The following is a 15,513-nucleotide window of genomic DNA, read 5'->3' as shown; positions in this document are numbered from 1 at the left end:
TCCAAGTACTCTAATGCGTTACCCCCAACACTGGTTAGGTAACATTCAATTCAAGTTCTTGTATAATGTAAGGACAAAACACATAGCAGACAACTTCATAGGATAAAGATAAATACAGTCGTAGACATTGTAGCCATAATCATGTTTAAAGATTCTCTCCTCCTATATTACAACATAACATTAATTCACCTCACAAGTTTTGACATACGTCTAAACGTATTAAGGCCCGACTGCTCTCCTGTTAGCAGGTAACAAGCAGATTTGTTGCCTGTGTTCATAGTAAATTGCGGTCATCAATCAGCGCTGAAATTTCCGCTGTGCTGGCTGTCAGACCATTAAACGTCCCGACCCGGTCCACACGCCTGAAGTCGGGTCCAGTTCTGAAATCAGACATGCGTGCAAAATTCGAATGAACTTGATCAACGTGTCCACATATGCATGCTGACAGTCTGAAACTGCAGGAAAGTCCAGCTACATGGAAACTACGGCTAGTGCCAACAAGTGCTATTCTTTTTATAGCAGGGCAAAAACTTAGGTTGTAATTATGACCTCAGTATTTCATGTGTGCTGTGTTTCTTTCGGAGAAAATGTCGAGATCAAACCGTTTCTGTACTTCTCTGGATAATATACACTAGGGTTTAGAGTTGAAAAGCATTTTGCTGGTGAACTGGTTGTTACAGCACAGCACGGAACCGGATGGAAACTGATGCATTCGATATGAACTGTAAATCCGGCTACCTGAAATAACCTCTCAGAGATTTATAATACTTACTGTGTGTGTGTGTGTGTGTGTGTGTGTGTGTTAATACTGGTCTTGTGCTCACGGGGACCACCAAGACGTACATCTGTTTCGTGAAGATTGAGCCAGCACAACGTTCGTTTAGAAATAAGCTTCATTCCAGCTATGGAGTACAAGCGCCTGATTGACGCCTATACCACCCTATTTGAGGCAAAAGTGTGTGTTTGTGTGTGTGTGCGCCTGTAAAGAGAGTGCCCTTACTGTGAATGAGATACTGTCTACCTGTCTGGCCCACTGGGACCCGTTCACGACCAGCACAGAGAGTCAATTGAGATCAAAATCCAAAACAGCAGCTACTGTTTGCTGGGTTTCTTACACAAAAACACTATTGAATAGGGCTTAACCAAAGAGCAGGAATGGGAGTAATGAAATATGAACAATATTTTGTTACTTGTGATTGGGGTAATGCTTCAGAGCTTACAGCTGAACTGGCAAGTGTTAAAGCAGTCTTCTTATTAATTTATCTGCAAAACTGAATTGTTGATCCAACACTAAATAAGACCAACAACAAATACTGAAAATTAAAATGTGACCATTAAGACTAGATATAAGCCCTGATTTGATAAAAGAAACTGCACATCAGTAGGAAATAAGTGAACTATTTAGTCAGTGCAAGCTATTCAGAAAGTGCTAATTTTGTTTCAAAATTATTCAATTAACTTTACTACTAAACAAGCAAATTGACCCTGTAGACTGAGCACATCAATACCGACCAGCCAACATCATCTCCAGCATGGTATTAGCATCAAACTCTAAATGAGAGCAGTTTAGACGCCAGACCTTAAGGATAAACCAGATGTCTGCTCCTGAGGCTTGTCAGGCTCGCTCTGGTGCGTGATCATCTCCAAATTTGCCACGTGCTAATGTGAAAAACTCAAGGTAACGGTAGCTGAAGGGTTGCGTCGAATTAGAGTAAGTGATTTCAGGCTGGTTGTTTTGAGAACATGATGAATCAATACGCGTGTGGAATCCGGTCCTGACCTGAAATGACGCAAATGAGTTGCCGTTTCTGACGTTTCACTTCTAGAGCTAAAAATCTATCAATGCTGGTGCTCAGTAAGTCGGTTTAAAGGATGTAAAAATTTTGCATTCAGGTTAAATTAATTTGCACGGTTGGGATGTATTTCTGATAAAGAGAGATTATTTATATATTTATAATAATATAAATAAATCAATAATATTGAATAATAATAAAAGGGTTCACAACGTCTCGGTTGTCGTGAAATGTTCCAAACGCCCCTTTGTAAAAACAGGGTTTTAACTTGGTGCGGAAAACATTTTAATAAATCTCGACCTGACAGTATGGCTCTATAATATATGCTTTTGACAGGCTGCATGTGGTAACCATGTGGCTGTATAACTCACACACGTAAAAAAGTTTCCTCATGGTGTTGCTTGATTTGAAATGTATAAAACTGAATACTATCTATCTAGGACATGTGTGTTAGTCACATAGGTCCGATCGTTTCCTCAAAGACGCTTCATTGAATAATACAGTCAGTGGGTCAACTAGTCTTAGATAAAAGCTGGTGGATAGAAACATAACGCGCACAAAGTGGAGACATAATAAAGACAGTAAGCGCAACAATTGTTTAGTCTGTAAATTGATAGAAAAAAAAACAAAGCAATTTTAGCACAGTCAATTTTTTTCTACATTATTATTAGGGTCAAATCGAGGTTTTTGCAGGTTGTACCAAGTGCTAAGCAGGCACAATTTTTGTCAAATGTCAGCAAAACTTCATCCTGCATCAGCCGTTCCACAAACAGAGCAAATAACACAGAACAAATGTAGCCCTCAGCTTTCTGGACTTCGTACGGTGTCGTTTTTTGTTGTTGTTTGTTTTCCAGTGAATACAGTGTTTCGCTTCAGGCTTGAAAAGTGTGCAAAAAAAACAAAACTTATGTCACTACAGAGTTGAACAACAGCTGTTTAAAAGCTACGTGTCAGCATGCTACATTGGGATGTTCATCTAATTGAAAGCACGCTGAAGGTCATCGGAAAAGACTTACTCGCGAACATGAAAGAGTAGGCATTTAGGGGGGGAGGGACTTCAAATCTATGTGCTCATTTCCTGTTTCTTATTCATTGAATTGATTTAAATTATTTAATTTTTACAAAAGTTAGCCAAATGCACAAACCAACATTGCTGAGAACATTTGTAGCGCTACATCAAATATGAACCAACAATTACAATAAAAAGAAAGATGAAAGAGTCCATCTACGTGCCACCCAGCACTTTGGGCAAGGGAAACTTCCCATCCTGGAGGTATATCCGTTGTTTCTGCAGCATTTACTTATTCTATCTGACCACTTGGGGGTTGCTCAATGGTCCAACAGTATCAGGGTGTCAAGCAGCGTCAGGGCTTGAACCGGGGAGCTCCTGATCAGCAGTCCAACACTTTACCCACCAAACTACCCCTGCCCCAAAAATTACAGCACATTTTTCAGGGAAAAATTAACTAACTAACTATATCTATTTCACCATCTCTTAAGAGGACAAAGACAAAGCTGGCAACCAAAACACAACACTAATTAAATCAACCATGCCTATCAGGATACTGGTGCAACTGAAGGGAGGGAGGAAATAAGCAGGGGAGAGAGAGAGAGAGAGAGAGAGAGAAAGAGAGAGAGAGAGAGAGAGAGAGAATGAAAGAAAGAAGAATGGAGCAATAGGGAGTGTGGTAAAGAGAGTAAGCAGATGTCTGGCCTGTACTTCAAAGCAGCTCTTCTCCACACATTCCCCCCATCTACGTACAACAGTAGGGGAAAAAAAGTAGAGACATAAAGGAAAAGGACACTCTTTAAACTTTAAAGTCTATTGGAAGAATGCATCACTCTGAAGCATATATGCATAACAGATACTGCGCGGAAAAGTTTGTAAATGATCTGGACGTGTCCTTAATCAGATTTTTACCTGACACATCTGTTTCATTTTTAGTTTCTGATGCATCACATGATTAAGATATGTCTGCCACAGACATATGCGTGGCATAGAAATATCAGGACAAGAGTATAGATCTGTGAGCAAGGAAGAGAAAGGTTGAAAAACTGTGCCTACTTAAAAACTGAAGTGAAAACAGCGAAATGTGGGAAGTTCATGTGGAACATGCTGTTTTCATTAGGTTAGCCTGCTGTTAATTTGACTGTAAACTTTAATATATACTTCGCACAGCCGTTTCACAGAAAAAGCAAACGCTATTTAGCTGTGGCCAAGAGGCAAATCCTTTTACACTGCACATTAGGTACAATGTGAAAGTGTGATTATTATTGGCTTAACCTATTTCCATTCCGATTATAGAATGTGATTATAAACATAAAAAGTAGGGTGGTAATAGCTTAATTAAGGACCTAATACTACAAGCACGGGTGCCTTAATATACCAAAAAGATCATGACAAATTTGCAATCCCAGTTTTTTTTTTATATGATATTCATTACTATACTGTACTATAATTATATTTACAGTCCCATACTTGGGAATGTACTGTATATAGGTAGCTTGCTAATTGCTGGTAAAAAGAAAACAGATGGTGTATCATCAAGGCCTCATTTCTTTTCTTTTCCTTTTTTTTTGCAGGATCTACAGTTACAAATAATGACATCATCTGCTCCTGTGCATCATCATCATATTTTTCCTTTTTGTCTGAATACCATACTGAAAATTATACTATCTTCAGGCTAAACATTTAAACTATAAACCACCTTTAGCACATTGCAGGAAAGCTTAACTCATTAACTCAAGTCTATTTCTGATCTAGAGTTAATTCGTTCTGAAACCTAAAGAGAATTTTAAAGTAGGAATGCTATCCTGAATGCGTCCTACATTATAACTGATGGATTAAAGACAGGGTCAGAGCCAAAATCAGCACTCCTACTCCTTTCAGTCCCAGGCCCTACAAGACGCATTTTACACAAAGTGAGGTTGACTGATCGGAACAGGTTGCTCTGTTCTGGCTACAAGGAAATCTTGTCAATTCACATTTAAAGCCAAGCCTTTTAAGTCTTTAGAATGTACAGGCTTAACATCTTCCAGGTTCTGCCATACATCAAGGTGTTGCTGACAATTTGTTCAGTTCCAACGCACAATCCTTGAGAGATCCAACACCATCAAAAAAAGAGTCAACAGATGATTCTGATGGCTGCCGTTTTGGGTGCATCTTGTTTTGGGGCTGTTGTTTGAACTGCATCTTAACAAATTCTTCAAGAACTAGTCCAAATTCCTCAAAGACGTCAGTAGTGAGACACTTAAAAACATTTTGGGTAAAAAAAACAGAGTTTCTGGAGGTTATTTAGTCTTTAGGTAGCTTTTTCCTCCAAATGTTAGAATATCACATTCTTCAGGAAGGCTATGACTTGAAGAATGCTGAGAAAGTCATGCTGGGCCTCTGGTCAAAACTTCATAGTATTATTATTACTTTATTTCTGACACAAAAGTGACCTACAGTAGTTTCAAGAGAGAGTCATGCAATACTAGTCATGCAATGCATTAATCCTGGAAAAGCATAAAAATGCTACATCAGAGTGCTTTATACAGTCACAGCTAAGGGTTGGGTTACAGCTGGGGTTATGGTTTATATAAAAAAACCAGGGCCATATTGACCAAACGCATTGAACATCAATGGTTTTTCCTAAAAATATTTTTTTTCTTGGGTCTAGATAGTGGAAGTATGCTGTATTCAAGAAGCCTGAATATAAGAAGCCTCGCAAGTTGACCTAGACGTTGACCTCCTACGTACTTCCACTCAATGGTGTTTCCAGCACAAGCAATATCATTTATTTGCTAATGTGTAAGCATTGTTTGATAAACACTATATAAGCAGTTTCCTTTCACCAGAGCTTAGCATGGAAACATGACTCCACCTGCTCTGGTCAAGATCTAGCCTGGTTCTCGCAGTGGTTAGTCAACCGGATCTCCACTAGGAAGAGTGCCAAGACAAATGCAATCCATCAAGGATTAGGAAAAGATCAGTCTAGAGGACATGGTGGGGTCAGTGGGGGTGAGTGTCTGCTATGACGAGTCCCAGGAGACTAGGGAGGGTAAGGGCGTGGAACTCAGGATGTTGGTAGCAAATGTTTGCATTCATGTACTTACAGGGAAAAAAAAAACATTCCTCAAGAGTTTGTTGGATGGTTATGAATTTTTAGCTTTCTAAAGCGGTTCTACTTGGAACTCTTTCTGAAAGAGATACCATCTGCTTGACCTTTAACGGCTCTCCCAAAGAATCCTTCGGGTTTCTATATTTAACTGAAACTACTGAATAGCAGCAGGCTTGTGAAGTCTTATGGACATATTCCAGTACACCTGAATATTAGCTAACCTCAGCTTTAAAATTTTTTAGCGAGATTCTTTGTCCTGGTGTTGATTTGAGGTATGTGGCATAGTAGCCTTGTGGCTGCTGCAGGAGTCATTAAAAGGTTTTATGAAAGCCAGGAAGAGAGGGATTTTCCATCCTTTCCTCTTAATGACACAGTGGAGAGCCAGAGCTGCCTAGCCTCCACCAAACATTTCCTGCAATAGCAATTTCAGATGCCTATCAGCTTGGTATAATATAACACAGTGAAGGGTACTACTAGCAAATAGTGTACCTCCTTCCTGTCAGAGTAAAAACAGTCCATTGAAGCTCAAATGAGCTTAAGAAAGTATAATCCAGATACTGAAGGATATGTTGAGACTGCTGTTTCAAAGGCACATGTTTTTCTTTTCAGGAAATTTGCAGGAGGACTGAGAGCTGGATTCAGGTCTGCCTCTTCTGCACTTTCTTGGAACTGAAAAACTCACTGTTTCTCTACAGCTCACTGTTTCTCTACAGCTAGCTTCAGTGTTTTACTAGACAATATTGTAGGTCGTAACACCAGATGGACATCCATAAGCTCTGCCAGACACATCCGCTCCAACATGTTGATAGTTTACTGAGGTCCTCCTCTATTCACTTCAGCTTTCCATTGAAACAGCTGGAGTCTAACTGGAACAAATGAAGCCAAGGGGTGAGAACTCAGGGACAACAACATCCTGAGTACTAGATGCAAAAGCCAGAAGAGTGATGTGAAGTTCCTCAAGGTTTATCCTCAACAAATGCCTATAATAACCTCCTCTAAAATCTCCATGGCTGTGGTCCGGCATTATCCTTTTGCTGCTATAACTAACCTCTGGTCAGGTCAGTACATAAATATGTCCTTTGCTTGTAAAAGCTAAGAAAGAGAAAACCACAACAGGGAGGGAGGTAGTAAAATATCTATTGAACAGTTCAATGACAGCACTACATTTCAGAAAGCAACCATGCCAAAGGGAAACATAATACCAATTGCCACGAGGTGACAATAAATGTATAAAGAAGTTATGGACGTCTGCACTTTTAAACAAGCACACATAATTGTTTGGCTTGGCACAGATGGGCGATGATGTCATCAGTGCTTCAGTTTTGACTGTAGCTCAGATCCAGTAGAGGACAGCATGGCTCCCTTGAACATAATAAAGAAAAAAATAAAAAGAGTAGCAAGAAGTATAATACATACTTCTTCATTTGTACGGTTCTTTGCCGGCATGTTTGGAGTTTACCATGAAAAAAGTCACTAACAAAAAAAAAGATTTCTTTTTCGATACTGATGTGGATGCCAGTTTTATCAAAACCAAATGTATTTCAGTCATGGCTTTTGGCATCATCAAAGTTATGATTAGTTATCAATTGGTCAATTGGGAATACAGCTACTGGGTATTTACTGAAAAGTCTCTGGCAACTAGTGCAGCTATAAAATGAGTTTGACTTCAGCACAGATCTATATATATATATATATATTAAAAAAATAACGTTCCAAAATGCTTCAGATAAAACCAGGGAAACTGTGTACTGTAACTTGACTTCAAATGCGATTGAGGAACTTAGGCTTTCCCATGGCTTTGTTCCTCAGCAGAAAACAATATACTTACTGTACTCACTGCTGAGTGAACGAGAAATACAGAAAAATTCTTTCGAATGGGGATAATGATAAAAACATTACCGTAGGAGGCTAGCTCTGCAGCACTAGCACTGTTAGGTTTCTGACTAGGCAAAGAATACAGTATGATAAAATATCTGTATGTAATGCTTGGCAAGCTTGACAAGTGGCCAAGGTTCAGTACACTGGATGGAAAATACATGCAGAATACATTGCTGGTTCCAGACTTACATTCTGCAAACCTGGACCCAAAAAAATAAAAGCACAGGTCACATAAAAAGGTGAAAAAAAAGAACAGTAAAAATGGCTGAGTTTGTTTGCCATCTGCAGCTTATCCAACTTCAAGAAAGCTGATTAGGCAAAATCTCGGTCTGTCTCCTTTGTCCATCTCCAAGTTCTGCATTGCTGGAAAAGTGCAACCTTGGCCCACCTCTTGAGTCTAGAGCAAGGGAGGGGAGGGCTGGTAGTTATCATGCCTGGCTAAAAGACATTCCTAATGGGAAAGACAACAGTCTGGCCTCTATCCCGGAGCTCCGGGGGGGTTTGGGGGGGATAGAGAAATGAAAGCAGTTGATTGACCAACCAACCAACCAGCCAAAACAACACCTCCAGGTGGAGCCAAGAGCAAGACTGCAGCTTTAGGGGGGGTGAGGGGGGGAGCAGAAGAGGAGGAGAAAGAGAGGGATTCTTGAGGACAAAGACTGAGGGAAAAGAAGAAAGACTTGGTAACTAGCACAAGTAGCTACGTCAGTTCTTGTGTTTGTATCCATCCCAGGAATCAGCTTTCTAAGATCATTCATCTAAACCCATTTTTATTTGTACATGCATGCACGGCCACAAGTTTTTCTGTAATGCTACAAGTTTGCACATACACAAAGAGTGCATTCTGCATATACACCAATGTAAGTATATGGGAGTGACTCACCGCTCTCGCTCTTCTCGATTACGTCCACCGTCTCGCCGGCGCGCAGGCTGATCTCAGAGTTCTCCTGCCGCTCGTAGTTGGCTACAGCCACGTACTGCTCCAACACCATGGGTTCAGTGCTGTCCAGGCCTGGCACCGAGGGGAAGAAACACGCTGTCAGCCACCTGCCTGCTGCCCCACTGCCCCTCATGCCCCTGCGGCCCCTGTACGCTGCCATCCACGCCTACACCCACACCCCCCTGCAGCCTAGCACATCGGAAGCCCCTGCTCTCGGCGCATGTTCTGCAGCGACTGGCCATATAGATTGAGCTTTCCCCCGAGCCAAGGCCGGAGCATTGGAAGAGAAAAAAAGTTGAAAAAGGAAAGAAAACGGGGAGCTCCTTCAAGGAGGAGACTGTTGCGGAGGCTTGCGCTGGCATCGGGGCTCCATAGTGCAAATTCAAGCAAGTGGAAAAAAAAGAAAAGAAGGAATGGAAGAAGAGAGAGAGAGAGAAAAAAAATCAGAAATGGGGAAAGAGAGGGAAAGCTGCTAACAGTCTGGGATGTGATTCTGGAGTGGAGAGCTGGAGGAGTTTTTCTGGTGGAAAATAAACAGACGAGAGCAAGCAAGGCCTCTCTCTCTCTTTCTCTCTCTCTCTCTCTCCTCCCATTCAACGGTTAGGTAGCAGTGTGGGGGGGGGTGACAAAAGCCAATCGGAGCAGTCTACTCTCCAAGCCTTAAATAGAAACATATGAGTGGACTCAGAGAGAAGTAAAGAGCAAGAGAGAAAGAGAGAGAGAGAAAGAGAGAGAGAGAGTCTGTTTATGTGAAACACGAGAGGAAAGCATTTTAGCTCAAGCTCAACTTCTTTTTTGCTTTTCTCTATCCCTTCTTCTTTTTCTTCTTACTTTCTTTATTTCCTTCTCTCTTGCCTTTTACTTTGTGCAAAAAAAAAAATGATTAGACTTGCATTTGTTACGAGCTCAGCTAGAGTATTAGTGAACACGATCCAGAGCCTCGAGTCAGATTTTTATGTTCGGACTTTGTCCGACAATAAATTGGAAAATCACACTAACAGTTTTGCTAAGTCTACAACCTAACTCGAAAAATGTTAAACACCCTTAAATGCTGTCAAACCATTTTTTTAACACTCATTTTCCTGCAACATTTTGTACAGTTTGTGGCAGTTTCCAGGTATGTGTTAATGCTTTTCTTCACCTCTCTTTCTTCTATTTCTGTCTCTATTTGTTCCTCTGCATTTGTGTTTGTCGAGGTGAACGACGAGCATATGGAATGCAAACTTGCACGCTCTAATGGAAAGTGATCCCAGATCAGCCATAAATAAGCAGTGGCTAAGGAAAATGACAGGCAGGATGGAAAGCATGCAGAAGATGTCCTAGATACTAAGCTGGGATACCATAATATGCCATGCTAATATCCTAGTGTTTACACAAATAGCTATACAAAACTAGCCTCTAAAAGTAATGCATCTTATCCTAAGTGGTTAACACAACATATCTGCCGAGGCTCACGCACTATACAGACTTTTACATAGAAAAATTACAGATAAAGCATGCATGACCCATATCCCTTCTCATATTAATGTTATGCTCCGTGTCATTTGTAATCATGGTATGTTGTTTTGCATTGCTTATTGATAAAATGAACTGGATTCAGGGATCTGCTGCGCATGACAGAAGTTGAATCTGATTTCCTCATCGACGCTCATTGGTGGTTTATCGCTGCAGGTCTTGCTGCAATATCAAACATTTGCTCCCAAGCCTGGGTAGGATGGGCTTTTTTAGAGGATGTTACAGATTGCCAGGCAGTAATAGGAAAATCATCTAGTGTGCATTCATGTAGATGTGATGGGTTTCACTGCAAAAAGCAATAAAAGACGTTTTTTCAGACTTTAATTAATGTTGCAAATTATATATAGAGAGGTTTGAACTCAGACGTTACATAGCAAAACACGACACGGTCAGAAAAAGGCAATCACTTCTCTCTGTCATGCCTTGGAGGATCTAACTGTGTTCGATGGCTTTTTGGGCAACAAATAGAATGTATACAGTCTGCTGACTGTCACTGTAGTCTCCTCTGCAGTCATGGACTACTATAATAAGGCACTGCTATCAGCTACTGAAGGGAAACAGAGACTATTGGAGTCGAAGGCTAATGATACACTGCTGATGAAGAATATGTTGGCGCTGCATTAACTTTTATTTAATGTTTTTAATGTTCCCCATAATCTTTAACAATTTTTGTAACTGAAAAGGTTTTGTGTCCAACAAAACTCGAACCCATGTTGTTTAAACTTGCTACCAGTATGAATAAGTTTGCTAAATTTTTATTTAAATTAATTCATTCTTTTTCTATACTGCATATCCTGTTTTCAGTTTTTGCATGGGGGCCTGGAGCCTATCCCAGGAGACTTAGGGCACGAGGTGGGGTGCCAATCCACTGCAGTCAACCAACATATTATTAATAATGGATTGCAAATTTACCTTACCACGAATGCAAGTGTAAGCTAATTCATCAAATTTGACAGAATTGTGAAAGGTGGATTTATAGCATTTGGTAAAATGACAAAGACAAAAAAAAAAATCACAGTTTGTTACACTGTTTGCATCGTTTTCTCAAAACTTCCGAAATAGATTTATCTTTTTTCCAGTGAAACCCACGTGTACTTTTAGCTATAGTCTATATACTACATTACTGTATGTGTTTAGCTCACAAAAACACTTTCACGTTGAACAGATGGTGATTTGCTCTTTAATGAAAATGCATCAGGGTCATTTTTTTCAGCAGTCAACCAGAATAAGCCTGCTGGCACACTGGGGTTTTCACTTTTACAAGCACAGTAGGTTTACCCCAAAAAATCTGTCAATTTCCTAGAACAGACAGGGGAGTGATGTAGCTCATTCGAATAAAGTATTTAATTAGAATAGTTTTGCACACTAATACGGTGTCTAATAACAAAACTAAACACCATAAATGAGTTACCAGCAAATAACTCAGACCTGTCTGAATGAACCCTGAGTTTCTCAGTGTAAAGAGAAAATTAGATTTCTGTGCTTTATGTCTTTTAAAGAAGTCAAATCAACTTAGGCCGTTTTGCAGTGCATAAGCAATGTTCTGGCAAAAGCTCATACAGTTTGCACCTTCAATTCGTGAAAAAGTTCAGCTACTTGCATTTGCATCTGGTGAAAAACAATCTTTTGCAAAACATTTCCTTGAGCATTATATTGTTGCTTCAGCTTTAATTCATTTTATTTCTAAAACAAGGCAACATCACATGGTTTCCTGCTTTGCCCCAAATAGACCGGTTGTGCATGAGGAACCCGAAAAAGATGTTCTCCAGATGGTTCCAGCCTCGCTGAACTCTGTTTATTTCCAAGGGATGAAACGCAATATTGGCTGAAGTGTTTAATTGCATGCCATCGGTCCAAAAAACTCATGATAATTGCATTCTGGTGAGGGATGCAAATAAGGTCAGATACGAGACAGCAATTTTTAGATATGGCTTCACTATAGAGGTTGATCTAAAAACAAAGTCGTTGATGTCTTTCAGATCTCAGTGCTTTAACAGATGCTTAACATCATCAAGCTAGCATCAAGCAATTTAGCTCTACTAAATTGCTAAAACCTTAAAATGTGATGGACAGAAATACATGCATTCATACATTCATTTATAAAGTTAAGCATACAAAAAATAAAGAAGAGCAGGAACAATGCACAGTGAACTGAAATTCAGTAAAAAAAGAAAAGAAAAGAAAAAAAAAAGAAACAGCTACCTGAGGCCTCAGACTTGGTGGGACTGTCCTGTAGGCCATACATCCAAACTTGCCAGAGGAGAGCAGAAGAGGAAAAGGAAAAACAGTTAAGAGTAAAGCAGCAGCAAAAGAGCAGAATGTACTCAATCACTATAAGAATGCATGCAATATTCAATTTTATTTATTAACTCACACATGTTAACACAATCGGCGCGATCTTTTATTTACAGTACAGCAAGTGGATGTGATGAAGCAGGAATTGGTTAACATGACCTGCTGTGGCTCTACCGCCAGGAATTCTGTGTATATCTATCCAATGAATGCATTAAAATACCATGCCCTATCTGAATGCCATTAACATTTAGAGCTTTGCTTCTAAGAATTGATCCTGACCTGTTCTGGGCTGAATTTAAATGTTTTACCTATTCATCGTTCACCCATCACTGTGGTATGCATAGGTAAAGAAGCTCTAATTTGATCCCTTTTAGACTGGTTTGTCTTATGATTCTTGTGAGGACTTTGAACCGACAATTATTAATGCTACACCTACATCTTAATCTAATCTTAACCATACTGTAGCTCAGGTAACCACAAGAAAGCTTAAGGTTGAGGACCAGACACAAGGTCACACAATAATAAAACTGGCAGATTTTCCTATTCTTATGACACATTAGGTCATTTATGGTCATAAATAGATAACACAAATAGATATTTTTATGCAAAAAAGACCACAGTTATCAAATAAACAACATCATTGTTATACATCAGATCTGTATTCGCTTTCATAGGCGGCACGGTGGCGTAGAGGTTATCATTGTCGCCTTGTACCTCCAGGTTCCGGGTTTGAATCCCGCTTTGGGTATGTGTGCAGGAAGGTTTAAATGTTTGTTGGGTTTTCTCTCACAGTCCAAAAACATGGTGATCAGGCTAATTGGTGTTCCCAAATTGCCTGTAGTGTGTGTGTATGCATCCTGCGATGAATTGGCACCCTGTCCAGGGACTACCCCACATCGTGCCCTAAGTTTCCTGGAATAGGCTCCAGACCCCCCACGACCCTGATCACAGGATAAAGCGTTATAGACAATGAGTGAGTGAGTAACTGCTTCATTCTAGACAGGGTCAGAGCGGGTCCTGAGCAAATCCTGGGAGTCAGACGACCACACATTCTCGATCACTTAATCACAATAGCAGCTGCTGAGCAAGGTTTAGAACGTGACCTACAGTAATAATTAGGGTGCTTCATCACTTTTGTTTCATTTAAACCTTCCCATTCAGATGATGGTAAACATGATTGGCTCATTGGCATAAAGTTCGGCACTATGTTTTTGCTAACTATATCTGCTTTTATTGCCTAGCTGTAATATTTTATCCCCTAATTTATTAAGAGTTCACTCCCTATGTCCTTCTCCACATCTTCTAACTCTTTCAAAAATACTTCTAATCCTTGAATCTCATAACTTAGCTGCTCACATTCTTAAACAGCAACACAGCAGATCAGTAATCTTGGCCAAGTCAAATAATCAAGGACACTAAGATATCGATGCTGTTAATTATTTAACATAATCCCAAACATTTCACCTGAGAGATGACTGGACATTCATTTCCAGAAGACGTCTTCAAGCTGTTCAAAGATCTGTTCATAACAACTTTCTCATTTTATACTAGTGGCTAAAAGTATCAACAAAGCACATGTCCCGTAATATATGAGTAGTTTTCTCTGTGCACAAAACAGGTGATTTCACTTATTTGTTTTAGCCTATCTGGATGAAGAGTTGTGAAAATGGCTTTGTGACAGGGGTATTCAGCTTCTGGAGCCATGGCCTGGGTCATCTCCAGGCCTAAACCCAATTACAATCTGTTGGACAATTCTAAAGAAAGCAGGAGCATTTAAAAAACCGTCTTCTGTACCTGATCTTCAGGAGGTGATCAAGCAGGCATGGATTGAGCGAGTGACAACAGAGTGCTGCGGATGACTTTTTGACTTAATGTCCAGCCAGATTCCGTTTTGAAGAGTAAAGGACTTTATTTTAAATATTAATTGTTGGAGAGCAATTTCACTGCATAAAATAACAAATTATCTGGATACAATTTAAGAATGTTATTAATACATTGAATCTCACTTTGTTCTCAATACTTTTGTCCACCACGGTGTAGTTAATCAGCTACAGTGCTAAAGCTGCTAGTAGTATTAATAAAAGCTAACATTTTGTTGTAGATAAAAACTGATTTTTTTGAAGTTCAATTATCTTTTCTATTGTTGAGATGCATTATTATTATTAGTAGTAGTAGTGGTAGTAGTAATATTATAATACTATGAGGAACCGAGAGAACGTATTATCTTTCGACCTAAATCCTTATTTATTTTACCAAATAAATGCCAAGAAACAAAAAAAGTCAGTCTCACTAGACAAATATAACCTTATGCGTAGAGGGTTACATTTAGCCTTTATACAACTTACCAATCCATAATAAGGGAAATTTTGCAAAATGCACAAAAATAGTGATGGCAAGTTTGAATCATTTTGGTGACTCGGTTCTTTGAATCTTTTTCATCAAAATGAAATCTTTTTTTTTTGAGTCATTTAGTTCATTTCATTCTTTTGATCAGAAATAAAATAAATGTTACATTATCAGTAAACAGACCCCCAAAACATCTTCATACACAAATTTTGGCTATAGTTCCATTAATGAAAATATTACAATGCAGCTAAGAACACATTATGATAAACAGAATAAGTATCTCACCGCTCATATCTTCTAGTCTGAGTCGTTTGTTTTTTTAAATCTATGGCACAGCATAGCGTCTATGGGAGTCACGTGACAAAAGAACGACGATTCGGATCGAAAAGACTCAAAGGTAACTACTCATTTCTGTTTCCTGTGCATAACCTACAGAGGTTTTGTGATGCTTTGCGCATTTGCGGGCAATAAAAAATTAACAAATCATTCTCCGAGACTACTCGTTCTTCTGAGTCACACACAAAGATTCATTCAAAAAGTATCACAAAACATTTCTTTAATACATGGCATATACTGTACAGTATATAAAGTCTCTGTAATGACTCAAAAGCTGACTAAAATTACTTCTCCACCTCCTATTTCT

At 39.4% G+C, this 15,513-nt stretch overlaps 1 protein-coding gene across 6 annotated transcripts in view; it reads right to left on the bottom strand.

Annotated features, from left to right (window-relative positions):
- The window catches only part of sh3pxd2aa (SH3 and PX domains 2Aa), a 131,109-nt gene that overhangs the window by 21,423 nt on the left and 94,173 nt on the right, over positions 1-15,513 (bottom strand). For 3 of the 6 annotated variants that reach the window (XM_053477687.1, XM_053477688.1, XM_053477692.1), the window contains exons 7-8: positions 12,432-12,479; positions 8,658-8,786 (exon numbers count right to left, since the gene is read on the bottom strand). In XM_053477687.1, the coding sequence (XP_053333662.1) occupies positions 8,658-8,786; positions 12,432-12,479 (177 nt within the window). The remainder of the gene's footprint in view (positions 1-8,657; positions 8,787-12,431; positions 12,480-15,513) is intronic. The other 3 variants (XM_053477689.1, XM_053477691.1, XM_053477693.1) reach the window with 1 other exon arrangement.

Source organism: Clarias gariepinus, chromosome 18 (assembly GCF_024256425.1).
Source record: "Clarias gariepinus isolate MV-2021 ecotype Netherlands chromosome 18, CGAR_prim_01v2, whole genome shotgun sequence".
NCBI classification, from domain to species: domain Eukaryota; kingdom Metazoa; phylum Chordata; class Actinopteri; order Siluriformes; family Clariidae; genus Clarias; species Clarias gariepinus.
Note: the sequence above shows the minus strand (reverse complement) of the source record. Positions and strands in the feature narration are given on the sequence as shown.